The sequence below is a fragment of the Sciurus carolinensis genome, chromosome 8 (assembly GCF_902686445.1).
Source record: "Sciurus carolinensis chromosome 8, mSciCar1.2, whole genome shotgun sequence".
Classification (NCBI taxonomy): Eukaryota; Metazoa; Chordata; class Mammalia; order Rodentia; family Sciuridae; genus Sciurus; species Sciurus carolinensis.
In genome coordinates, this window is record NC_062220.1 from 68,474,752 (window position 1) to 68,502,279 (window position 27,528).

Consider the following 27,528-nt stretch of genomic DNA (forward strand, 5'->3'; position numbering starts at 1 on the left):
CACTTGTGCATGCGCAGGGTGGGGAGACCTTGGAATAGCGGTGGGGCAGCTCGGCGGAGGTGAAAGGATTGGCGAAAAGGAAAGTACCGGGGAAAAATGCAGAGTTGGAGTCGTGTGTACTGCCCCTTGGCCAAGGTGAGAGCCGACTGGCCGGGGTCGGACTGAGCCGGAAGCACGAAGAGCTCGCTCCCAGGGTCCAGGACGCGGCCTTCTGGGTGGTGGTGGTGGTGGGAGAGGCGGGCTGTTGGCCAGAGTCACCTCTGGCCCCAGCTCGGCTAGCAGGTAACCGCGAGCTTCCTCGCAGCGGTAGCCGAGCGGCGGGCCGGGGCTGTGGAGAGTCCTGCTAGTGTGTGGCGACTAGCGGCCTCACACACCACGCCCTGTGGGCTGAGGGGCACACGGATCTCCCATAGGCCCTCACCTTGACAGGGGAAATGTAAACCACCCTTCTCACGTACGCTCTGGCTCCTCATACCTTCTCCCTGATCCTAACCCTGACTCCTGACTGGCCTAATTTTCTGCAGTTGGTAGTAAGCTTAGGGTTACCTCAACGTATAGGGCTAGAAAATTCCTCTGAGGGCCTCTGTTTGCAGCTCTAAACTAGTGCCCATTGCCATCCCTCGGGTCCTCCAGCAGGCTTGTATTTTCAATTGCAGCGGGTTATCGTTTCATTCACAGCTTTTCCTTTTCATCCATCTACCAAATACAGTCAAATTCTATGTATTTGGTATCATGGCTGGGTACTACAAGAACTTATAGCAACCAAACTCCTTTGTTTCAAATCTGAGGTGTCTGTCCCCGAAAGTAAATGAAACATGCGGAAGTCATGCTTTTTCAAAAGAGGTGGAGCAGTGAGTAAAACCCAGGACTGACACTGTTTTCTTTGCTATCCTGACCTCAGGTGCAACAGTTGCCTTGGAATAGAGCTATTACTACTTCAGAGTAGATTTTTGTCACTGCCTCCCATTCGCCTCCCATTTGATAGGAGCAGGTGTCTTTCTGTGTTCTTAGGAAATGATGGCCTTAGGTATGTAGAGGTTGACATTAAAATGCAGTTTGTGGAACTACAGTAACTGCAGGTTAAGATTACATTTTTAGTGCATTTTCTTAGATACCTTGTCTAATTTTCTGTTCCTAGTCCAAGACTCAGGAGCATGTTCATAGATTGGTCTAGGTAAATAGGAACTGTACGTACTTGGTAGGTTAGAGAAGGAAACAATAATTACGTATAAAATGTTGTAGATTATTCAAGTACTTGAATTTGAAATTTTGGTTTTAATTACAACATTGAATGATCCCCAGCATGAAAATTAGCCATGCTTTCTGAAAATTTAATAATAATATCATTTTTATCAGATTAAATATGAAATGTTTTGTTGAATATTCATAATTAAAAATAAATATGGCAAGCTGGGATTGTGAAAAGTGCAAATTATTACCAACGAAGAGGAATTGATGTTAGCTTCTGTGCGGCAATAGAAGATACATTGAATAAGCAGTGCTCAATTTATTTGCCCAAAGTTGTTATACTTTCTTCAGTCTTCAGTAGTTCTATGATTTGTATTTCACATAGAAACATTGTCTTTCTCCTTATTTCTAGAGAGGCCATTTCAATCGAATATGCCATGGCCTACAGGGAGTTTCTGCAATGCCTTTGAGAACTTACGCTGATCAGTCAAGTAAGTACTTGGTACAACAGGTTTTAATTGAATTAACTGACAGTTCCTTTGTGCTTTAATGTAAAAGCAAGTGAATATTAAATAAAAAGTAATCTCTGCTAGAATTCATTTGTTTATGTATTTATTCACTGAAATGTTTGTTAGGCACCTAGTATATTCTGGGAGGTGAATAAGGTAAAGCCCTGCTCTTAAGAAACTTAAGAAGCTGGTGATAAAAGATAGTTAATGCATAAGTAACAGATAAATACTCAGGAAGTAATTGAAACTTAAAGCAGTAACTGGGAGGAAGAGAGACAATTTAAGATTGGGTGACAGGGAACACCTTTCTGAGGAGGTGATGTCTGAGCAGGGCCCTCAGTGGAAAGAGTGAAAAGGTTATTTCTATAGTGAGAAAGGTCTGAATGGGAATTAGCTTGTGAGATTCCAGGAATAGCAAGAATGCTGGTGCCAGCCAGTACAGAGGCCCTCAGAATGTAAAATTATAGATGGTGGCAAGCATCAGATTATGGAATCTTTGTAAACCAGGCCAAATGGTGTAGGTTTGATTCCAAGTATGATGGGGAACTACCGAAAGATTTTGAACTGAGGAGCAATTTCCTGTATTTACAGTTTTAAAAATTAATGAATTTTGCCTACTGGGTAAGATTATGTTGGTAATTTTAACAGTTTAGAATGGTGAGATGATTTTTAGTGTCCTGAATGAAAATCTTGATGGGTTTATAAAAAAAAAATTTTTTTTTTAGTTGTAGTTGGACACAATATCTTTGTTTTATTTATTTTTATGTGGTGCTGAGAATTGAACCCAGTGCCTCACACGTGCTAGGTGAGTACTCTACCACTGAGCCAAACCACGACCTCATCAAAAGCACCTTTTAAAGACTAGCAGGATGTACTTAAAATGAAGTTATGGATTAAGAAATTTTCTTCTTCATACTTTTTATATTTTTGAAGTTTCTATAAAGGTTTATATTTTTAAGCATTTAAAATGGGAAATATGGGAAATAAAAATTGAGGTTTTTTTTAATCCTCCTAATATCACGAATATTGATTATTTGAAGTTATCTGTTTTGACTTTTACTGGATTCACCCAGTTGGATTATAAGTAAAAATAAATTGTAAGTCTTAAAACTTCGTTGTAGAAACCATTAGCTGGGGATAATTGTGATGATGTCGCCCTGCGATTATTCTGTGAAATAATTTTTGAAATAAATCCTGTATCCTTAAGTATTGTCAAACTATTATTTGAGATACTTTATTCTTAGAAGAAATGGGAAGAGCAGAGGATTCTGGTCCCCATGACCAATAGTGAGTGAGTGATTTATTTTAGCTTTGACTAGGTCCAGAAATCTCTTTAAAAAAATATTAACTTGATGATGGGAGGAAAATGTTGGACCCATTGTACCTAATGTCTCTTTTGTTAAATGGAAGTATTATTCTCAACTCACCTAAAAGTTTAGTGTTTTTATTTCCAAAGCACATTTTTCATGGTTAACTATCTTTGGAGCTACTCAGCAAAGATTTATTGCTTTCTATTTGTATAGACAGTCCTTGAGCAGGAACTTAGGTTTTAATGGAATGATACTTATACTGATATCCTTTTTTTCTTTTTTAGTACTGAAGATTGAACCTGAGGGCACTTTAACACTGAGCTATGTTCCCAGCTTTTTTTATTTTTTATTTCGAGACAAGGTCTTGCTAAATTGTTCAGGCCCTCTACTCTACTGATCTTTCTTCTATTTTAGTTTTTTTTAAATAGTGTTTTATGGATATATACATGATGGTGAGATTTACTGTGGTGTATTCATATATGTACATAGGAAAGTTAGGTCAGGTTCATTCTACTGTTTTTCCCTTATTCCATCCTTTCTTCCTTCTTCTCAGTCTCCTGGCCTTTTTTTTTTTTTTTCTATTTTGGTGGAATTCCCCCCACCTTCCCTTTCACTCTTCTCTATCTCAGATTTGACTTTATTATAATTCTTTCTTTGATTAAACTGTAAGAACCAGGACAATGCATTATATATATATATATATATATATATATATATATATATATATGAAATGCATACTCTTAGTATTTAATTTTAGGTAGATGGACAGACTGTACATGGGTAGGCCAGTATAATTCTGTGTATGTAAGCTAACACTTCTGCTGAAGCTTAAACTGCATGGTATTGGTGGGTAAACAGAATGTGATGGGAGATGAGATTTAAGAAACAGTGACTGAAAAGATGTGAGTGCTAAACTTAGTAAACTTAGTAATTTGGACTTTTTCCAGTAAGGGACAGGGAAATTGATGAAGAGCAAGAGATTAAGATCCAAGTTAGTCTTTAGCAGGACTAAAACAAGATAGCAGTGTAGCAGTATAAGGTGTTATGGAGGATGGGAGTGAGGCTGGAGACTGCAAGACTAAAGTTGGGAGGTGGATCTGAGAAGGGAAGCAACATTTACTTTCATTTGAGTGAAAGGTACGTACTTGGCGCTCTTTTGGGTCTTTACGTATGTTCTCTCTGGCCTTAAAACCTTTGGGCTATACATATCATCCTTATTATTATACAGGTGTTAAAGTCCAGAGAGATTACATAATTTATCCAAGGATTTAGGTCTGATAGATCTTATCTTTGAACCCAGGGTTGTTTTACTTCAAGTTCTTTATTATATTTCTTTTTCCTTATGGATTTAGGAGATTGTAGGGTTATGAGGTATTACAGTTCAGGATTTCAGAGTATGAGCAGTTTCGGGAGAGAACAAGTATAGAATGACTCTGGGAGACGTGACTGTATACTGGAAATGAAGGCCACTGACAATTTAAAAACATCCTCTTCCAGGTCCCAATGTACATTATTTTGTGTTATGACCTTATAAAGTAGATTTTTTTTTTTTTTGGTCTTTATTTTGTAGATGAAGGAATGAAGATGAAGCAGGTTAAATTACCTAGTACATTGTTCTGTGTTATGACCTTATAAAATAGATTTTTTTTTTGTGGTCTTTATTTTGTGTAGATGAAGGAATGAAGATGAAGCAGGTTAAATTACCTAAAGTCACATACCTACTAATTATCAAACTTGATTATTCTCTGGAATTTTAGTTTATGATGGATGAAATTGAGGAGTGGAATGGTATTAAATAATAGGAAAATCATTAGTATTAGAATCAAAAAGCTTAGTTTTATCCTACTACTTAGTTGCTAGATGATTGGTTAGTCAGTTGACCTCTCTGAACCTCTTGTTTCTTCTTTGAAATGTCATATTTATGCCATGTTTACCTTCCTCATATTACAGAAAGTTGAAGTCACTTGGCCACCATCATACACTAATAAGTGGCAGAGCTGAAGTTTGAAGTATAGTATTTCAGATTCCAAATATCAGGCTCTTTCCTTTATATAGACTTATCTTTCAGTGTTCTAAATTCCTGTTAATTATCATTAAGGAAAACTACAAAATTTAGCAAGCTCACTGAATACAGGTAATATTGCAGAACTCAGTTGTTTCCTTATGCTATAATAAATAGAAAATAATTGAAACTGAAAATGAAATTTAAAATAAAAAATGAAAATTTTAATATGTGCCATATTTAGTAGCATCAAAGAACATCAAGTTAATAAGAAAAAAATAATATTGTTTAGAAAATGCTGGTTATTGACACTTTCTTGGAGATTTAAATATTTTTTAATAGCTACTTTTGGTAAATATTAAGCAATTTACTATTTTATATCAATTTACTTTTAGTTGATGCTGATGTAACAGTGATAGGTTCTGGTCCTGGAGGATATGTTGCTGCCATTAAAGCTGCCCAGTTAGGCTTTAAGGTAAGATATAAACTAGATGTTGATTTGTTTTAAAACAAAAGCTAACAGGACAAGTAGATCATATTCATAAAATGTTTTACAGGTAGAAACATGGTAAATAATTTCTTAACTCTACAGATTATTTGCAACCCTGAGACTGATAGAGGGTTTAATTGGTTGTAGTATTCTCAGGGAATAGAAAGTAAGATCCTTGGGCTGCGGCTATAGCTGAGTGGTAGAGTGCTTGCCTACCATGTGTGAGGCATTGGGTCCGATCCTTACAGCACCACATAAAAATAAATAAAAGACCAAAACTTCTAAAAGAAAAAAAAGAAAGTAAGATCCTTCATTTTTCCTTTCCTCCCAAAACTTTTTACTTGGGCTTTTGATCACACTTAGGAAGATACAGTGATAGAAGTAAAAGCATATATATGGAAATGTTAAAAAAAAAAAATCTTTTAGAATAATTCACTTTGAAGCTAGCTTGTGTTTTTTTTTATTCAGATGATGAATTTTAAAGAAATATATGTTTTGGTCTCTGAAAAGTAGTTCAAGTAGCTTGTTTTGCAGAACAATTAAGACAGATACATTTAGAATTTTGGTGAACTGAAACTGCAGGTTTTATGCAGTTAACTGATTTTTTTCTTTGGTTGTAGACAGTCTGCATTGAGAAAAATGAAACACTTGGTGGAACTTGCTTGAATGTTGGTTGTATTCCTTCTAAGGTGAGCATATATTTTGAACAGTGCAGAGATTTTTTCATTGGCCACAAAATATAAGGATGTATTGAGATTAGATTATTAGACTAATACAGTTAGTAAGAAGTAAATGACCCACATATGATTAGAAAAAACATGTTTTTCCTTTGCAGAACAGAGTACTATCACCAGCCTGGCATGCATTCCTGAAATAGCTTCCTTCTGTCAGAATACCTAGTCTTTCCATTCAAACTCTGATGTTCTGTCCACACACCCCCCACCACCCTCGTAGTTTTTCTTTGCTAGGGAAGCAGATAATAAATAGTAAATTCTTTTAGGTTATTATGTATGTAAATATGACTGCCTTTTTCTCCTGCTACCCTGAGGCATGTTCTTACATATGTGCTTTTAAAGAAAGCAGGTTTTTGTTTTCCATTCTTGTTGGTTGAATGTTTTTTATGTCATTATTTTTTGTCTTAGATTAACTACATAAGGAGAGACTGTGAACTGGTATAATCTTATATACTAGTTCATGTAGAGAATGTCATTTCATAAGTACTTTTTGATTGTTGAGAGTCTGCTATGAGTAGTTGATAATTTTGTCTTGTCACTTCCTTTAGGCTTTATTGAATAACTCTCACTATTACCATATGGCCCATGGAAAAGATTTTGCATCTAGGGGAATTGAAAGTAAGTATACTTTTTATATTTAGCAATATTACTGGATATACTTGATTCTTCTTGCTAAATACTTAAATATGTCTAATATTTGTGAATAGATGATTAATGAGGGAAGAGGAAGGTAATCTTTAAAATGTAGAGATTTACTTAAGAATACTTAGATCCAGATTTCTTCCAAGGTATCTTCTGTTCCTTAGTAAACTTTTGCCTGATGTCTACTGTTTTTGGTATAAATACTCATTTTTCATTTCCTTAATATCTAATCACTAGGGAAGCTGAATTCCTGAGTGCTGTGGACAGATGGAGGGGAAACCTCCGTAAGCCATTGCTAGTAGAAAGGGTCAAGGCGATAGAGAAGGGTGAGGCATAGTAGAATAGGAGGAAGACATTTCATAATATTTGAATGTGTTATGTGTTCTACTGTACTTTTTTGGGTTGTTTTCACCCTTTCTTTCCAGTTACTGTTATCTCCCTGAAGTGTTCTCAGAAAGACGAAATATATCTTGAGTTATTTATTAACTTTTCCTTCATTTGTTTCTCTATAGCAATAGGTTTCTGAAAGAAAAGGACTGTGTGTAGGCAGTCTACTGACTAGAGATGTTGTATATACACTAAAGCAAATGTATCACCCATATTTTATTTTGAACTGCATTTTTACCTGAGACGTACATAATATAATATTTGATAGGTTCTGTTATTGTGATATGATGTTGTTAGCTTTTGTCTTCTGTAATTATTAAGCTAGCTATTAGTTTGAAAATTTAATATTGATTTTTATGCAGTTCTATCAGCATAAACAAATTATCACACATTGCTTCAAGAATTTAACTACAGACTTAAGATTTATTTAACAAATTACAGTGTCTGAAGTTCGCTTGAATTTAGAGAAAATGATGGAGCAGAAGAGTACTGCGGTAAAAGCTTTAACAGGTGGAATTGCCCACTTATTCAAGCAAAATAAGGTTGGTGTTCAGCTTGTAGATTTTTGTTTAATTTTACATACACATTAAACATTATACATTATGCTAATATAGTGATGCTATTGAAACTTGCCTGGGGGATATTTGCTTAATTTAAAACAATAGTAACCTGAAATAGATTTCCCTGACATATACAACAATTTTTTAAAGTAGAAGCATTTGTATTTTAAATTAATTACTGAGTATTTTTTCTCTGTTACTCATGTTTGTCAGAAAAAATCATTTTAAGCTTTGTGAATTTATAAACATTATAAAGGTTGTTCACGTCAATGGATATGGAAAGATAACTGGCAAGAATCAGGTCACAGCTACAAAAGCCGATGGCAGCACTCAGGTTGTTGATACGAAGAACATTCTTATAGCTACAGGTTCAGAAGTTACTCCTTTTCCTGGAATCACGGTATGTATGCTTTATAAATTTACAACTGTTGCAACCTTTCTTTAGAAATAAGTTTTATAAGCTAGCTCAATGGTGTAAGTCTGTAATCTCAGCTACTGGGGAGGCCGAGGCAGGAGAATTGAAAGTTCAAGGCCACTCTTGGTAACTTAGTAAGACCCTATCTCAAAATAAAAAATAAGAAGGACTGACAATGTAATTCAGTGTAGAGTGCCCCTAGGTTCAATTCCCAGTTTACTATACTTTACTTTATCCTACTTATGAATTTTGAATGAGAGATTTCTGGCTGAAATATATTTTGACAGTCATTCAGATTTGGAAAGTTACTTGTCTTTATTTTGCAGTGAATTTGACGAGATACAGAACACTAATTAAGATATATTGGAGTTCAATCTAAAGTTAAAATTTATCTTTTTGTTTTGGAATGCTGAATAGTAAGCATTTTTAATGCGATTTGATGAAATTGGGCATACAGAAGTCATAGATATTTCAAAAAATATAAACAACAGATTTTTTTTTAGTGATTTTTATGGAATGAGTTAACAGTTTATAAATTGCTGGTTTTTTCCAAGTAATTTTGATTGTTTCTTTTGCTTTCTTATTGTAGATCGATGAAGATACAATAGTGTCATCTACAGGTGCTTTATCTTTAAAAAAAGTTCCAGAAAAGATGGTTGTTATTGGTGCAGGAGTAATTGGTGTAGAATTGGTAAGTGGTGTCTTTTCTCTTACTACCTCCATAGAGTTGGAAGGAACTTAAAGACCCTCTTTGATTCTTGTATAACATCTTAGGCTAGTCAGCATTGAGTTTCGCTTAAACACTTCTAGTAATAATGAATATACTTTTTCTGAGACAGACTATTTAGATAATCATTAATCGTTAGAACATTCTCCTATATTTTATAGTCTGCTTCTCTGTTTTTCCACCCTTTCTATTCCTTGGAGCTAATCTGATTCTTTTTTAATTTGACAGCTCTTGAGATGCTAAAAGACAGTTCTTATTCTGAGCAATTGCATTCCAGATGAAGACCACGCTTCTTACACAGCATATCTGACCTGGCTCATTGCTTCCTCCTAACTTATGTTTTAGAATTATCAGACTACTTGGAGTTCTCTGAACACCATGCTGTTTCATACCTTCTACCTGTCTTATTTCATAACTTCAGCCTTGCAGTCCTACTAGCAACTTTCTACATATTTCCAGTGACCTTTTTTTTAAACTTTTTTTTTTTTTTTAAAGTTATAGATGGACACAGTACTCTATTTATTTATTTTTATGTGGTGCTGAGGTTCGAACCCAGTTCCTCACACATGCTAGGCAAGCACGCTACATAGACACTGAGCCACAACCTCAGTCCCTCCAGTGACCTTTTCCCTTCTTTTTAGGTATCCTCTTGCAGGACCATTGTATTTTGTCATCACCAAGAATTGCTCTGTTTCTGAACTCATAAATTCAGACGTTTTATTCTGTAACCACAATCTCCTTTCTTTTTGTTTAATTACTCTTAGTCTAAATACTTTATACTTCAAATTTTTTCTTCCGGAAATCCTGTACATTTTTGACATCTGCTTTTTCCTGTCATGAATACTTTCCTTATCAGTTACACAGTCCATCACTTGAAACATTCTCTAATGTGTCCTCAGTCACTTGCCTTGATGGTTCTATCATATTGCTTAGTGGAACTCTTGTTGAATTCATTCTGGTTGACTACAGCTGTGTGACTTTTTAATGCTATTCTCAGGGTCTTTACTGCATCTAGAGAAAAACAAATCCTATGGATTTGTGTCTATAAAAACTCTTTGGTTACAAACCTCAACAGGTTCCTCAGCCTGAGTGACAATCCCTTACTCCCCTAGCTGGTACACTGTCCGGATCTTGTAGTAGCTGTTTCCTTTCTCACTCTTCTCATACCTCTGCTAGTACACTGTTTTCTGCCTGCAGATTTCCTTTTCTCCTGAAGAGCACATTAAAGAGAAACCATCAGAGGAGAACTCCTTCCCCTTGATGCCCCACATTTGAAAATGACCTTACTTGTTTTTTTGCAGCTATCCTTTTGCTCTTCCCTCCTGTTACTATGGAAATGCCATTTGTCCTATGATTAATCCTTTCACCTGTGCTTGGTAGCACATCATTTTTAGCCTTCTCAGGAGTTTGGTTTTTTGATTTTTATCTTTCTTGTATTTTCAGTTTTTAAATTCTTTCCTACTTTTGCTTCCTTTCATTTACAGTTGAGCTTTCCTCTACATATGTTTATATGCCACATACACATGCTCAGGTACATTCACACTTGCAGACATAGGCTTATGTACACATAAATAAGACTTCCCTTGATCTCATGTCTTTCGGCTAATTTCCTCTCACCTTTTCACAACCACAATTGTTGAAAGAGTTGTCTCTGCTCTTTTTCATCAACTTCCACACAGTCATGGCTTCTGGTGTCAATAGATTGCTTCTGATGAGGACATGAATGAAATTATTGCTCAATCCAGTGGACTACTGTTTTGTAGCAGTCAGCATTGTGATTTCTTCCTTTTAAAACCTTAGCTTCTCTGATTTCATTTTCTGCTGATTTTATATCTACCCTTCAAGTCGATTTCACTGTACCTTTTCTTTCTTACTGTCCCTTTAATTGTGGATAATTAGATTCTGTTTCCAGGTTTTCACCTAGACCCTTTTTGTCTTTCACAGAATATTACTCTCACTCCAGTTATCCAATGAATATCTATAGCCTAATTCTCTCTCCTTGCCTCTGGACTTTCATATCTGAATGTACCAGCATCTCCATTTGTGTATGTCCAAGCACTCTGTTTAGTAAATGTACAACTTCACCTTTCTGTGCCCATTCTCCCTCCCCATCCCAGACAAATCCAAGCCTGTTTGTCTTATAACACTCCTAACTCAATAAATGGTAATGTCACCCATATGGAGGTCTAAGCAAGAAGATTAAAATTATTTCTCCCCTGCCTTTATGTTCTTCATTCTATTAGATTTTTTTAGTCTTTTTTCCTCATAGTAGCTGATCTTTTCTAACACAAATTTAATCACATTCCTTCCCTGCTTGAAGTCTTTCAATGACTTCCTGTTGTTATTAGGACAGATTCAAACTTTGGAGTGGTTAAAAATGATCAGCATGATTTGACACTGGCTTATATCTCCAACTTTATTAGCCCCTTTCCCTTCAAGCTGTGTTTTGGGTCTATCTGGTTTATCAGTTCCTGGGTACACCTTGCTCTCTCTTTATTGGTAGATCTTATTTCTGTTTGGGACATTCCTTCCCTCTCCCAGTCCTTGCATTCTTGTGAGCCCTATTACTACCCCAGGGTTCTGAGGTGCTCTTGCTGAGTGTTCCATTGCACCCAGAACATCTGTTTTTTTTTTTTTTTTTTAATTTATGTCACTTTTTTTTGTTGGGGGGTGGGTACCGGAGATTGAACTGAGGGGCACTCGACCACTGAGCCACATCTCCAGCCCTATTTTGTATTTTATTTAGAGACAGGGTCTCACTGAGTTGCTTAGCACCTTGCTCTTGCTGAAGCTGGCTTTGAACTCAAAATCCTCCTGCCTCAGCCTCCCAAGCCGCTGGGATTACAGGCAATTACTTTCTTGATACTACTTGTTCCCTATTATTTCATTAAATCTTAAACTCCTGGGGTAGAGGTCATGGCTGTTTCATTCACTGAATGTCTTTAGCACCAAACACAGTAGCTGATATATAATAAGTACTCCTATATTGGGTTTTGCTATTATTGCTCAATAAATATTTGTTGATAAATATTTAAAAGTCAGGTTAGTAGTTGCCTTTTTAGTGATGACTTCTTTCTTAGAAAGTTCAAGTCTTTTCATCTTTGAGTACTTGGCATTCTAACAATTTTAACAATTGCATTTGTGTGTTTACTTTTGAATTCTCTTCAATACCTTGAGCTCCTTGAAGGCAGAGACTAAATTTTATTTATGTTTGACTTGACATTGCTATTTTTTTTTCTTTTTTAATTGACAGATAGCATTGTATGCTTTTATTATATACAACATGTTGTTTTAAAGTACACATACACTGTGGAATGGTTAAATCTAGCTAATTAATGAATGCATTGCCTCATATAGCTATCATTTTTTGTGGTAAGAGCACTCAACATTCACTTTACATTTTTCAAGAACACAGCATGTTGTCACTAACTAGTCACCTTGCTGAACAGTAAGCCTCTTGAACTTTATTCCTTCTACCTCACAGTAATTATGTATCCTTTGACTATGGTTTACCCAACCCTGCATCTCCCCTAAGTACCTCAGTCTCTAGTAACCATCATCCTACTCTCAGCTTCTATAAGATTAACTTTCCTAGATTTCAGACATAAGTGAGATCATGTGGTACTTGTATTTCTGTGCCTGGCTTATTTATTTATTTTTTTTGCTTTTTTTTTTGTAAACAAATGGGATACATGTTGTTTCTCTGTTTGTACATGGAGTAAAGGCATACCATTTGTGTAATCATAAATTTACATAGGATAATGTTGTTTGATTCATTCTGTTATTTTTTCCCTTCTCCCCCACCCCTCCCACCCCTCTTTTCCCTCTATACAGTCCTTCCTTCCTCCATTCTTGCCACCCTCCCTAACCCTAACCCTAAACCTAACCCTAACCCCCCCCCCCCCCCCCCCCCATTATGTGTCATCATCCGCTTATGGGCAAGATCATTCTTCCTTTGGTTTTTGGAGATTGACTTATCTCACTTAGCATGATATTCTCCATTTTCATCCATTTGCCTGCAAATGCCATGATTTTATTATTCTTCATAGCTGAGTAATATACCACAGTTTCTTTATCCATTCATCAATTGAAGGACATCTAGGTTGGTTCCACAATCTGGCTATTGTGAATTGAGCAGCTATGAACATGGATGTGGCTGTATCTTTGTAGTATGCTGATTTTAAGTCCTTTGGGAATAGACTGAGGAGTGGGATAGCTGGGTCAAATGGTGGGTCCATTCCAGGTTTTCTAAGGAATCTCCACATTGCTTTCCAGAGTGGCTGCACTAATTGCAGAACCACCAGCAATGTATGAGTGTACCTTTTTCCCCACATCCTTGCCAACACCTGTTGTTGCTTGTATTCTTGATAATCGCCATTCTAATTGGGGTGAGATGGAATCTTAGTGTAGTTTTGATTTGCATTTCTCTTATTACTAAAGATGGCGAACATTTTTTCATATGTTTGTTGATTGCTTGTAGATCTTCTTCTGTGAAGTGTCTGTTCATATCCTTAGCCCATTTGTTGATTGGGTTATTTGTATTCTTGGTGTAGAGTTTTTTGAGTTCTTTATATATTCTGGAAATTAGTGCTCTATCTGAAGTATGAGTAGCAAAGATATTCTCCCACTCTGTAGGCGCTCTCTTCTCATTGCTGATAGTTTCCTTTGCTGAGAGAAAGCTATTTAGTTTGAATCTATCCCAGTTATTGATTCTTGCTTTTATTTCTTGTGCTATGGGAGTCCTGTTAAGGGAGTCTGATCCTAAGCCAACAAGTTGAAGATTTGGACCTACTTTTTCTTCTATAAGATGCAGGGTCTCTGGTCTGATTTCAAGGTCCTTGATCCATTTTGAGTTGATTTTTGTGCAGGGTGAGAGATAGGGGTTTAGTTTCATTCTGTTGCATGTGGATTTCCAGTTTTCCCAGCACCATTTGTTGAAGAGGCTATCTTTTCTCCATTGCATATTTTTGGCCCCTTTGTCTAGTATGAGAAAATTGTATTTATTTGGGTTTGTGTCCATGTCCTCTATTCTGTACCATTGATCTACCTGACTATTTTGGTGCCAATACCATGCCATTTTTGTTACTATTGCTTTGTAGTATAGTTGAAGTTCTGGTATTGCAATACCCCCTGTTTCATTCTCCCTGCTAAGGATTGCTTTAGCTATTCTGGGTTTCTTATTCTTCCAGATGAATTTCATGATTGTTTGCTCTATTTCTGTAAGGTATGTCATTGGGATTTTAATTGGAATTGCATTGAATCTGTATATCACTTTTGGTAGTATGGCCATTTTGACAATATTAATTCTGCCTATCCAAGAACATGGGAGATCTTTCCATATTCTAAGGTCTTCCTCAATTTCTTTCTTCAATGTTTTGTAGTTATCATTGTAGAGATCTTTTACCTCTTTGGTTAGATTGATTCCCAAGTATTTTATTTTTTTTTGAGGCTATTGCAAATGGAGTTGTTTTCCTCATTTCCCTTTCAGCTGTTTTGTCGCTTGCGTATAAAAATGCTTTAGATTTATGTGTGTTGATTTTATAGCTTGCTATTTTGCTGAATTCATTGATGAGGTCTAGAAGTTTTCTGGAGGAGGTTTTTGGATCCTCTAAATATAGAATCATGTCATCCGCAAATAGTGACAGCTTAAGCTCCTCTTTTCCTATTCGTATCCCTTTAATTTCTTTGGTCTGCCTAATTGCTCTGGCTAGAGTTTCGAGGACATTGTTGAATAGAAGTGGTGAAAGAGGACATCCCTGTCTTGTTCCTGTTTTTAAAGGGAATGGTTTCAGTTTTTCTCCATTAAGAATGATGTCGGCCATGGGCTTAGCATAAATCGCCTTTACAATGTTCAGGTATGTTCCTGCTATTCCTATTTTTTCTAGTGTTTTGAGCATGAAGGGGTGTTGTATTTTGTCGAACGCTTTTTCTGTGTCAATTGAAATGACCATATGATTCATATCCTTAAGTCTATTGACATGATGGATTACATTTATTGATTTATGGATGGTAAACCATCCTTGCATTCCAGGGATGAACCCCATTTGATCGTGGTGCACAATTTTCTTAATATGTTTTTGGATACGGTTTGCCAATATTTTGTTAAGGATCTTTGCATCTATATTCATCAAGGATATTGGTCTAAAATTTTCTTTCCTTGATGTGTCTCTGCCTGGTTTGGGTATGAGGGTGATATTAGCTTCATAGAATGAGTTTGGTGGGGTACCCTCCTTTTCTATTTCCTGGAATACTTTGAGAAGTATTGGAATGAGTTCTTCTTTGAAGGTCTTGTAGAACTCGGCTGAGAATCCGTCTGGTCCTGGGCTTTTCTTGGATGGTAGATTTTTAATGGCTTCTTCTATTTCATTGCTTGATATTGATCTGTTTAAATTGTGTATTTCCTCCTGGTTCAGTTTGGGAGGAGCATATGTCTCTAGAAATTTGTCAATGTCTTCGGTAGTTTCTATTTTGTTGGAATACAGATTTTCAAAGTAGCTTCTCATTATGTTCTGTATCTCAGTGGTGTCTGTCGTGATATTTCCTTTTTCATCACGAAGTTTAGTAATTTGAGTTTTCTCTCCCCTTTGTTAGTGTGGCTAAGAGTTTGTCTATTTTGTTTACTTTCTCAAAGAACCAACTTTTTGTTTTGTCAATTTTTTGAATTGTTTCTTTTGTTTCAATTTCATTGATTTCAGCTCTGATTTTAATTATTTCCTGTCTTCTACCACTTTTGCTATTATTCTGTTCTTTTTCTAGGGCTTTGAGCTGTAATGTTAGGTCATTTAGTTGTTGACTTTTCATTCTTTTCTGGAATGCGCTCCATGCAATGAATTTTCCTCTTAGTACCGCTTTCATAGTGTCCCAAAGATTTTGATATGTTGTATTGTCGTTCTCATTAACCTCTAAGAATTTTTTTATCTCCTCCCTGATGTTTATTGTTATCCATGTTTCATTCAATAACATATTATTTAGTCTCTAGGTGTTGGAGTAATTTCTGTTTTTTATTTTGTCATTGATTTCTATTCTTAGTCCATTATGATCTGATAGAACACAAGCAGTATCTCTATTTTTTTGCATTTCCTAAGGGCTGCTTTGTGGCATAACATATGGTCTATTTTCGAGAAGATTCCATGTGCTGCTGAGAAGAAAGTGAATCCGCTCGTTGATGGATGGAATATTCTATATATGTCTATTAAGTCTAGGTTATTGATTGTGTTATTGAGTTCTATGGTTTCTTCAGTTGAATTTTGTTTGGAAGATCTATCTAATGGTGACAGCGGTGCGTTAAAGTCACCCAGAATTATTGTGCTGTGGTCTATTTGATTCCTGAAATTGAGAAGGATTTGTTTGTTGTACAGGGGTGCACCATTGTTTGGGGCATAAATATTTACTATCGTTATGTCTTCCTGATTTATGGTTCCCCTAAGCTGTATGAAATGTCCTTCTTTATCCCTTCTGACTAACTTTGGCTTGAAGTCCACTTTATCTGATATAAGGATGGAAACCCCTGCTTTTTTACTGAGTCCATGTGCATGGTAGGTTTTTTCCCATCCTTTCACCTTTAGTCTGTGGATGTCTTTTTCTATGAGGTGAGTCTCTTGCAGCCAGCATATTGTTGGGTCTTTCTTTTTAATCCATTCTGCCAGTCTATGTCTTTTGATTGATGAGTTTAGGCCATTAATGTTCAGGGTTCTTATTGAGATATGATTTGTATTCCCAGTCATTTGGCTTATTTTTGGTTTTTAAGTTGGCTTGGTTTCTCCTTTGAGTGGTTTTTCTCTAAGGTAGTTAGTTCCTCCCTTTGCTGACCTACATTGTGGTTTTTCATTTCCTTCTCATGCAATATTTTGTTGAGAACATTCTGTAGCGCAGGCTTTCTGTTTGTAAATGCTTTTAACTTTTGTTTATCATGGAAGGATTTTATTTCATCTTCAAATCTGAAGGTTAGTTTTGGTGGGTATAGGATTCTTGGTTGGCAACCATGTTCTTTCAGAGCTTGAAATATGTTGTTCCAGGCCCTTCTAGCTTTTAGAGTCTGGGTTGAGAAGTCGGCTGCTATCCGTATTGGTCTCCCCCTATATGTAATCTGATGCTTTTCTCTCATGGCCTTCAAAATCCTATCTTTATTTTGAATGTTAGGCATTTTCATTATAATGTGCCTTGGTGTTGATCTGTTGTGATTTTGTGCATTTGGTGTTCTGTTAGCCTCTTGTATTTGATTTTCCATTTCATTCTTCAGGTTTGGGAAATTTTCTGATATTATTTCATTGAATAGGTCGTTCATTCCTTTGGTTTGTATCTCTGTGCCTTCCTCAATCCCAGTAATTCTTAAATTTGGTCTTTCATAATGTCGCATAGTTCTTGGAGATTCTGTTCATGATTTCTTACCATCTTCTCTGTTTGGGCAACTTTATTTTCAAGATTAAATATTTGGTCTTCATTGTCTGAGGTTCTGTCTTCCAAGTGGTCTAGTCTTTTGGTGATGCTTTCCATTGAGTTTTTTATTTGGTTTATTGGTTCCTTCATTTCAAGGATTTCCGTTTTTTTGTTTGTTTGTTTGTTTGTTTGTTTGTTTTGAGTATCTCTATCTCTTTGTTGAAATGATCTTTTGCTTCCTGCAGGTGCTCTTTCAGCTTATTGGTATTATCATTTCATTGCCTGCATTTGCTCTCTTATCTCATCCTTTGCTTCGCAAATCATCTTAATCATGTATAATCTGAAGTCCTTTTCTGACATTTCTTATAACATACTGTTATTGGATTCTATTAATATAGAATCTAGATTTGTTTGGATCATTTTCTTCCCTTGTTTTTTCATGTTGTTCATGTATCTTCCCCTCTAGCAGTGCAAGTCTGGGGTATTGCAGATTTCCCCTTATCGGCTTATAGTAGCCCTATAGGTTTCCAAAACCCTTTCTTTAAGGGGAGATCAATATTAGCAGTGCCCAATTCAGACACTATGCAATCCTAGACCAAATAACCCCTATGAGGTCAATAACAAAATTGTCATAATAAACAGAATGAGTTCGAATATTATCTTCGGTAAAACAGACAGATTTACAATAAGGTCTGCAGTTTCTAATGGAGGACCAAGAGGATGCAGAGGGATGTAGTATGTGGCTGTAAATGGGATAAGAAGAGAATATACAGAAGTTCTAGATAATAGAAAGGTTGAGAATGTAATCAAAAGAAATTGGATATTAGCATGCAAAAAAGGGAGAAAGAGACTCTGAGCAAACAGGTAAACAAAAGGAAAAGACAGCAAGAAAAGTAAAGAAATAAAAACTTAAATTTTTTCAATAAGGAGAAAAAAGAAAATCTACAGTATAATAGTCATATAGTAATGAAACCTCCCAGTGTTCAGTAGCCTGATGCATGAGAGGTACCTGACAGTGAGCTTCAAGCCTCCAGCAGGTGTCTCAGGATGGGATTTGCCCCACCTAAAGATCGGAGCTAAGGCTTCCAGGATTATCCAAGATGGCCGCTCTGGCTTCAAAATGTGTTGCCAAATGGGGAGCTGCAGCTCAGGGTGTAGACGTGGTCAGCTGGAGGTCCTGGAGGCGGGATGCGGTTGGTCAGGCAGGGGTCCTGGAGGTCTGGTGTATTTGGTGTGGTTGTGGGATTCTGGAGGCCAGGTGCAATCAGTCGGTCTGGGGTCCCGGTGATAGGGCACAGTCAATTGGTCTTGGGGTCCTGGCGGCAGGGAGCAATCAGTCGAAGTGAGGGCCCCAGAGGCAGGGAGTGATCAGTTGGACTGAGGGATCCTGGAGACGGGGCTCAGTCAGTCCGGCCAGGGGTCCTACAGGGCTGGCTGTTGTCTCAAAATGGTGGCAGCCACGTGTAATCAAACCTGCAGGTACTGTAACAGTCTATAATTCTTATACATAAATAAAGAACTCCAACAGTTCAGTGATAGAAAGGAAAGAGCACTCTGCTGAGCACCCTCCACAGTGATTTGCAGGGGTTACTGTGGCAGCAGGTAGGAGGGCTGCTGAGCCGGGGAGAAGGAGGTGTTCTCTTTCCTTTTTCATAAAGATTATACAGCTATTTTTATTTTTTATAGTTTGTCTGCCTTAGATTTTGGTTTTGTGGTGGTAGAGAACATAGGATTTAGAGGACTGGAAACATAACCCAGTGGTAGAGCACTTGCCTAACTTGCTTGAAGCCTTGGTTTTGATCCCTAGTATGACAAAAGGAAAATAAACAGTTCTCTATAAATTTTGCTAGGCATGGTGGCACATGCCTGTAACCCCAGCAACTCAGGAGGCTGTGGAGAACGGTCCCAAGTTCAAGGCCAGCCTCAGCAATTTAGCAAGGCCTTAAGCAATTAGTGAGACCCTGTCTCAAAATAAAAAGAGGTGTAGACGTAGCTCAGTCTCAGTGGTCAAGTGCCCTGGGTTCAATCCCCAGAAACCCCAGCCCCACCAAAGAAAAAGAGAACGTAAGTTTTGGAGCAGTACATGTTTAAATTTGAATTTCAACTCTGCTTATTATTCACTTTATGTTCTTATTTACTTAATAAACCTCTCTGCACTAGTTCTTCATAAAGGGGATGTGAATAACTTATAGAATTATTGTCAGGATTTAATAAAATAATGTGTTTAAAACAGTGAATATAATGCCTGGCATCTAAGATGCTCTATAAATAAATGGTAGGTATTATTAGAGTTTTCCTCCAAGGATTTTGCAATCAGTTTAGAGTAGATGAACTTATTTATATTCATTATTCCCCACTTGAATGATAGTACTCCAAGATAATGCTTCTTATTCTTTCCACACTCCTACTATTTCATACTATTCTAATTTAGTTTCAGAAGAGTGCTGTTGCTTTTTAACAATTGTTGAGATATAATTCACATATTGTATAATTCTTCCATTTAAAGGGTTTGATTTGATGGTTTTAGTTCACAGTTCAGAGTTGTGCAGCTATCTATCACCATTGCATAATGCTATAACATTTTCATCACCTCAGAAAGAAACCAGGTACCCATTAGCACTCATCCATTTTTCCCTTCCCACAGCCCCTGGAAACACTAATCGACATTCTGTGTCTGGGTTTCTTGTTGTGGACATTTCATATTAATAGAATTATACAATATGTAGCATTTTGTTTATGGGTTCTTTCATTTAACATGTTCTGAAGTTTCAAGTTGTAGCATGCTGTCTCTTATATTTCTTTTTATAATGGAATAATATTCCATTCTGTGGAGAGTATACATTTTATTTACCCATTTATCAGTTGATAGACATTTAGGTTGTTTCTATTGAGGGACTGTCATGAATAACACTGCTGTAAATATTTGTGTAAAGGTTTTTATATAGTTGTGTTTCATTTCCTATGGTTATATACCTAGGAGTATGATTGTTGGGTCACATAACTCTGTTTTAATTTTTTAACACTTTCCAAAATGGTTACTGCCCCATTTTTATAGTACCACTGGTGGTTCAAGTTTTAATTTCTCTCCTTCCTCATCAGTACTTTGTACTGCCCAGATTTTTTTTTTTTTTTTTTTTGGTACTAGAGATTGAACCCAGTGGTGTTCAACCTCTGAGCCACATTCCCAGCCTTTTTTTTTTTTTTTTTTTAATTTTTAAAAAAATTTTTAGACAGAGTCTCACTAAGTTGTCTAGGGCCTCGATAAATCGATGAGGCTGGCTTTGAACTTGGGATCTTCCTCCATCCACCTTCTAAGCCGCTGGGATTGCAGGTCTGTGCCTGCGCCTCTTCACAGCTCTTACTGTGGTTTTAATTTACATTTCTTGAGAGTGTATGTGCTTATTTGCTATTTCTGTTATCATCTTTGATAAAATCCCAGTATTTTGTTTGTTTTTTTTATTGGGTTTGTTTTTATCTCCTTGAGTTTGGAGAGTTCCTCATGTATTCTGGATATAAATCCTTTATCATATAGATGTTTTGCAGATCTTTGCAGAAGTCTGGCTTTTTGCTTTTGTGTTCTTAATATAAGTTTTTAATGGTGATGAAGTCCCATTTATCTTTTGTTTGTTTTATGAATTATGCTTTTGATATTGTATCTAAGATATCTAGATATTGTATCTAAGATTGTCTTCCGTGTTTTCTTCTAAAAGTTTTATAATCTTGGGCTTTAGGTTCAGAATGCATTTTTGAGTTATTGAATCTTTGTATATGCTCATTGTTGGATTTTTAATGACTCTATATTGCCTCTTTTTAATTTCGCTCTGAACCCAAAATTTCATAAAATTTGTAAAATGAATGTACAAACCTAATTTAATTGAAAAAGTAAATTCATAGCTAATTTTAAATTACTAGGTGATTTTGTTTCTCCATTTTTTTAAATCAGTACATCATAGTTGTACATAATGTTGGGATTTATTGTTACATATTAGTACATGCACGCAATATAACAATATAATTTGGCAAATATTCCTATCTATACTAGGTGATTTTTTTAAACATGAATTCATGCAAAGGGTAAGTTCTTTATCATACTTTATTTAACGCTAAAAATGACATTCATACTTTCTTATACAGTTGTTCAGAAATAATGCTAATTGTTAAAATGTGGTTAAAATAAAAAAAACAATATTTAGCCAGGTGCAGTGGCACACACCTGTAATCCCAGCAACTTGGGAGGCTGAGACAGGACGATTACAAGTTGAAAGCCATCCTCAGGAATTTAGCAAGGCCTTAAGCAAATTAGTGAGATCCTGTTTCAACATTTAAAAAAGGGGCTGGGGATGTGGCTCAGTGCTTAATTGTTCCTGGATTCAATCCTTGGTACCAAACAAACATACAAAAAGTAGTTTTCAGTTTAAATTATAATTTGAATAAAATTAACATTTCCTCTGTTGAGAAAATAAAATATGAAGTCAGTTTAATATTTTGATTCTTTCTTCCTACTTTCATAGCATGAATTTTACTTGTTAATTTCCCTTGCCATAATATAAGGTCCCCAAGGGCAGAAATTTGTTATTGTTTTGTTCATTAATATATGCCTAGCATATAAAAGGATGTCTGGTACATAGTGCTCAATAAATTTTGAGTGAATAAGTGAATGTATGAAGTTATACCTGTTTTCCTCAAGGTTCATTTTAAACCTCTTTCTAATAAAAGTATTAGCAAAAGAATAAAATATCGTACAGTAAATTATTTAAGATGATTCAATAAATATTTGCTGTAGAGATTTTTTATATTTTTAAATTGTTCTTTGCAGGGTTCAGTTTGGCAACGACTAGGTGCAGATGTGACAGCAGTTGAATTTTTGGGTCATGTTGGTGGAGTTGGAATTGATATGGAGGTATCTAAAAACTTTCAACGCATTCTTCAAAAGCAAGGGTTTAAATTTAAATTGAATACAAAGGTTACTGGTGCTACCAAAAAGCCAGATGGAAAAATTGATGTTTCGTAAGTACACTACTTTTATTTTTGATGTATTATCCTTGCCTCTTTAAAAAACACACTCAATTAGCTTAACAAATGTATTGGGTTTTTATAACATGAGACCATTTTATTGCTTACTGTGACTCAGTATTGCTTATCTACTTAGTGCATTGAAACTCATGATTTGGTTGGTGTAAAATTAACCCAATGTTCTTATTGTAGTATTCCTTTTCATAATTTCATATTTCCTGTTCAGAAAACTTAAATTTCCCATTGTTTAATAAAGCAATGTGCTTACTATGTCTGGCATTCTACTTATTAAATAATTTAGTGAAATAACTTAGGTCAGTTATGCAGTTAGTGAGTGGCAGAGATAATACTTGATTGATTCTGAGAATTATGTTTTTTGCTTTTTTTTTGTTTTGTATTGCTGGGGATGGAACCCCAGGCTTAAAAACACTAAGCAAACACTTTACCACTGAGCCTGATCCACATTCCCCACCCTTGAGAACTATGGTTTTTCTTTTTGGATGCTACTAGGGATTGGACCCAAGGGCAGTTTACCACTCAGTGACATCACAGTTCTTTTTATTTTTTATTTGGACATAGGGTCTTGCTAAATTATTGAGGGTCTCACTAAGTTGCTGAGGCTGGCCTTGAATTTGGTTCCTTTGCCTCACTTCCCAAATCGCTGGGATTACAGGCATGTGCCCCTGTGTCGTACTGAGGACTCTGTTCTTAACTAGTTTATTTTATTGCCTGTTTTTATTAGATTTTAATGATAAAACTCTAGAGGATGTGTACATTTTTTTCATTGCCTCAGTTTGCTTATAATGAAGTAAACTTAACTTTGTTAAAAAATTTTATCAAGCCTTGAGAAATCTTTGATTTTAAATTTCTAACACCTATCTTTATAGATGAGTGTTTAACAGTTGTACACTGTTCATTGTCTAGTATTGAAGCTGCTTCTGGTGGTAAAGCTGAAGTTATCACTTGTGACGTGCTCTTGGTTTGCATTGGTCGACGACCCTTTACACAGAATTTGGGATTAGAAGAGCTTGGAATTGAATTAGATCCTAGAGGTAGAATTCCAGTCAATACCAGATTCCAAACGAAAATTCCAAAGTAAGTTGGGTAATTATCTACATTTTCTGTGTGTGTGTGTTTGTGTGTGTATGTTTTATTTGAACACAAGGTTTGTATTGCCCAGGCTGGTCTTGAACTCCTGAGCTGGCTGACCTTCTTGACTCAGCCTCTCAAGTGCTGGGCATTTTCAATAATTTTAAAATTTATTTCAGACACTGTTTTAAAAATAAGACTTGTATCATGCTTGAAAAAAGTATTGACTTTGGGGAAGAATAGTGTACTCACAAGATGTAAAATAAAAAGAACAGTGAATTTTTTTCCATTGCTCCTAGAATTGAAGAACTGCATTTGATATGTGTTTTGGTGACTTATTAACTAGAAATGCATTTTATTTATTCATTCATTTATTCATTCATTCATTTTATTGCGCTAGGGATGGAACCCAGGGTCTCACACATGCTAGCAAGTGCTTTATCACAAAGCTATACCCCCCCCAGCCCTAGAAGCATATTTTTGTTAATGTGGTGTAAATAATGAAGAGTATCCTTGATTTCAGAAGTTCACTGTTTCTTTTGATCTCTTGGTAGTATCTATGCTATTGGTGATGTGGTTGCTGGTCCAATGCTGGCTCACAAAGCAGAGGATGAAGGCATTATTTGTGTTGAAGGAATGGCTGGTGGCGCTGTGCACATTGACTACAATTGCGTGCCATCGGTGATTTACACACACCCTGAAGTTGCATGGGTTGGCAAATCAGAAGAGCAGTTGAAGGAAGAGGTAATTCTGAACATGGGCAGTTTTATTTCAGGGTTTGAATTGAGCTAATGATACTAATGACTGAGAAAAAGCATCTGTTATTGCATTAATAGTTTTTAGTAATTGTGGAGAACATTCAATTTTATGTATTTTTCTTTGTCAGCATCAAAAAGAGATCATTCACTCTTGATATTTATCAGTAGTAAGAGAGGGAAGGAAGAATGAGCTACCTATACTCAAAAACTAGTAATTTCAAAGCTTCTATATTTGACTTTGAAATAACTAGATGGACAAACACTTATATTTGCTTGTACTTATACAATATACATTATATAACATGTAATGCAATATATTATAATATATTTCATTAACCTGTCTTTCTGTATACTCTGTGAACAATTGCCTTCTTGGAATTTGTTTTTTATACAAATAGTAGATTATTTCACTAATGGAAATAAACTTTTTCAGTGCTTATGTTGGTTTTTATTTTTTGTCTCACAGGGTATTGAGTACAAAGTTGGAAAGTTTCCCTTTGCTGCTAATAGCAGAGCTAAGACAAATGCTGACACAGATGGCATGGTGAAAATTCTTGGACAGAAATCAACCGACCGAGTACTGGGAGCACATATTCTTGGACCAGTGAGTATTATAAAAACAGAAATTCCATTAAGTTTCCTGGAAAGCATTGCTATCTTACAGGTTAATTTTAAACCACCTGGTGTTTACATTCTGACATTATTAATTATCAACAAAAGTTTGAATATGGCCTTTGTGCTTCATTTTTACTAGAGTACCAAATAATACTCTCACCATCTTGCCTACCGTATCATCTATACTGCAGCTAAATTATCCCTTCAAAACATGCAGTAGGCTTTGTCCCTGCTTAAAACCCTCCAGTGGTGCTTTTAAACTTCAGATTGTTACAGATGAGCCCTCACTGAATCTGGCCTTACCCTACTCACCTTTCTGACCTCATTTTCCTCTTTATGCTCATGAATTTCTTACTACATCAACCTTTTCTCATTTTCATAATAGGCCAGGCTTTTAGGGCCTTTGTGCTTGTAGGATCTTCTGCCTAGAATGCTCTCCCTCCAGGTTTTGGCATTGGGTGATTATTATTCAAGTCTTAGCTCACATGTTCCCTCTTAAGGGAAGCCTTAGATTCCACTTAGTATACAATATGTTCTTACCTATGTATCTGATGTAATGATATATGATATTTGAGTGCTTTCTATGTTGCTTTTCCTGAGTATATACATTAAACTTATTTTTGCAGTAGGCTGTGAGATAGGTGCCATTATTGAAGTGAAGAGATTGAATGCAGCACATATAGCCAATGAATGGTTGAGGTAGCCAAGGTAAAGGATTTGACTGTAGGCCATCTGGCTTCAGAGCCTGAACTCTTCTGTGTTACCTTTTCCTGAATTTTCCTTAGCTGCCATAATGGCAAACAAAGATTTAAAACAATTTTAAGGTCTAAAATCCTGTTCTCTTAATAATTGCTGTCCTATTAGCACACAGTTTTGCCATCAAAGCAAAATTTCTTTTTGGCTTATTTTAAAGGGTGCTGGAGAAATGGTAAATGAAGCTGCTCTGGCTTTGGAATATGGAGCCTCCTGTGAAGATATAGCTAGAGTCTGTCATGCACATCCGGTAATTATTAACAATATATAGAATTAAGGGCTACTTAAATTTTCTTCTGACCCACAAATATTTGGTTTTTAATTTTACATTTTTCCCTTGCAGACCTTATCAGAAGCTTTTAGAGAAGCAAATCTGGCTGCATCATTTGGCAAATCAATCAATTTTTAAATTAGAAGATATATTTTCTGAAATCTCCTGGAAGCTTTTGTAGAGGTCACAGGATATACTCACTGTTCCAACAATTTCTAGGACTGAATTATGAAACTTTTGGAAAGTATTTAGTAGGCCAGGGCAGAATGGAATAATCTATATTTGAAAGTATTTTGTTTCAGTGCATTTCTATGCAGGACAAAAGATATTAATAGTAGCATCCTGCAGAGTTTTCATCAACCCATATTTTCATGCTACTTATGAAAGGCTCAACTTCCTTGAATTAAAGTTAAGCGGCTTTTACTGATTCAGTAAAGCTGGATTTACTTTTACAACAAAGGAGCTGGAGTATGGTATGTCAACAGTTGTGTTTGAAGGAAGGTGACCAAGTTATTTTAAATTTGGTTTTCATATTGGAAACAAGTCAATTATTAGAACAATATTCAAATATATATGAACTGAACTCATGTAAATAAGTGACCATCTCTTTCATTTTAAACCCTTAAATTCTTGCATTTTAGAGATAGGATTTATGTATTTGAAGGGTTTTTCAAGGTTCCATTGAGGCCCACAAATCTGTTACTCAAGAGTCTTATCTACAGAACTCAAATATTAAATGGAGACTCAAATGTATTATAGTAAAGAATGAAGATACCAAAATAAATGTCTTAATATTCATTTACTGGTTATTCTGATTACATGTTGAGGTGGTCTTGATTCATTTATGACTACATCTGGTGTATATTTTATTTATTACTTTTATAGTCCCAAATATCTCTTTTTTTCACATTGTACAACATTAAGGCATTTAAAAAGTCACTCTTTCATCTGTTTTACAGATACCTACTAAATGTTTGGCATTTACTTTTGGAGAAATACAACATAAAGAATCTTAACCTGCTGTCTTTTTCTATGTCATTTTCCTTGACTGAGAAAATGATCATTTCTTTAAAGAATGTTATAAAGTTATATTAATTGAGAGGTATTTAAAATGGTTATTTAAATATCCTAAGGCCATGAACTAAATGCTAAATAGACTTTTCCATGTTATAACCAAATTTAAAGATTATTTCTTTAATTCCTTTAATAAATTTTAATTCCTTTAATAAATTTCTTTAATTTATTCCTTAAGTTTGGTATAGATTGTAGAGATTTCTAAAAAGGAACAAAAATTTAAATATTAGAAATATGCAAACTAGATATTCACTTGACTGCAATTTAAGTTATAGTTTTAAGGAAAGTATGGCGATTATAATCTGTTTGGAATAAGATACTATCAGTTGATTGTAGCTAAAAGGAAAAGTTTATTAGTCTTTAGGTTTTAATTGCATTATATGATTACATTTTCCTTTGTAGTGTTCAGTGGTCTTAGGGATTATATCATAGTCATGACTGATACATTGTAAACTGGCTTCTCTTACATAACTCTAAAAAATATTGAAAAAAATTAATCAGGCAGTTGACTAAACTCCAAACTTTTGTTGGATGGGGGGACTGCTGAAATTTCTGTTGTTTTAGCTTTATTTGAGCTGCTTGAACTCTTCCCTGAATATGTATAATTTAAGGGTT

General features: G+C 35.6%; 1 protein-coding gene across 2 annotated transcripts; it reads left to right on the forward strand.

Annotated features, from left to right (window-relative positions):
- Dld (dihydrolipoamide dehydrogenase) lies at nucleotides 1-26,860 on the forward strand. Of its 2 annotated transcripts, XM_047559859.1 has the most exons (14): nucleotides 1-135; nucleotides 1,601-1,679; nucleotides 5,405-5,484; nucleotides 6,120-6,188; nucleotides 6,782-6,851; nucleotides 7,704-7,804; nucleotides 8,079-8,222; nucleotides 8,827-8,928; nucleotides 22,157-22,347; nucleotides 23,278-23,448; nucleotides 23,997-24,186; nucleotides 24,667-24,804; nucleotides 25,729-25,818; nucleotides 25,912-26,860. In XM_047559859.1, exons 1-14 carry the CDS (start codon nucleotides 97-99, stop codon nucleotides 25,975-25,977), a joined length of 1,530 nt encoding a protein of 509 aa, XP_047415815.1. In that variant the 5' UTR covers nucleotides 1-96; the 3' UTR covers nucleotides 25,978-26,860. The 2 variants fall into 2 exon arrangements, with proteins under 2 accessions (XP_047415815.1, XP_047415816.1); XM_047559860.1 differs by lacking the exons at nucleotides 1-135; nucleotides 1,601-1,679 and adding an exon at nucleotides 3,816-4,144.
- The last annotated feature ends 668 nt before the right edge of the window (nucleotides 26,861-27,528 follow it).

Excerpts from the sequence above, each read along its gene's own strand:
- Dld (XM_047559859.1), top strand. The coding sequence starts at position 97 with ATGCAGAGTTGGAGTCGTGTGTACTGCCCCTTGGCCAAG. Across the intron at positions 24,187-24,666 it reads AAGAGCAGTTGAAGGAAGAG|GGTATTGAGTACAAAGTTGG; the intron begins GTAATTCTGAAC and ends TTTGTCTCACAG. Across the intron at positions 25,819-25,911 it reads GAGTCTGTCATGCACATCCG|ACCTTATCAGAAGCTTTTAG; the intron begins GTAATTATTAAC and ends TTTCCCTTGCAG.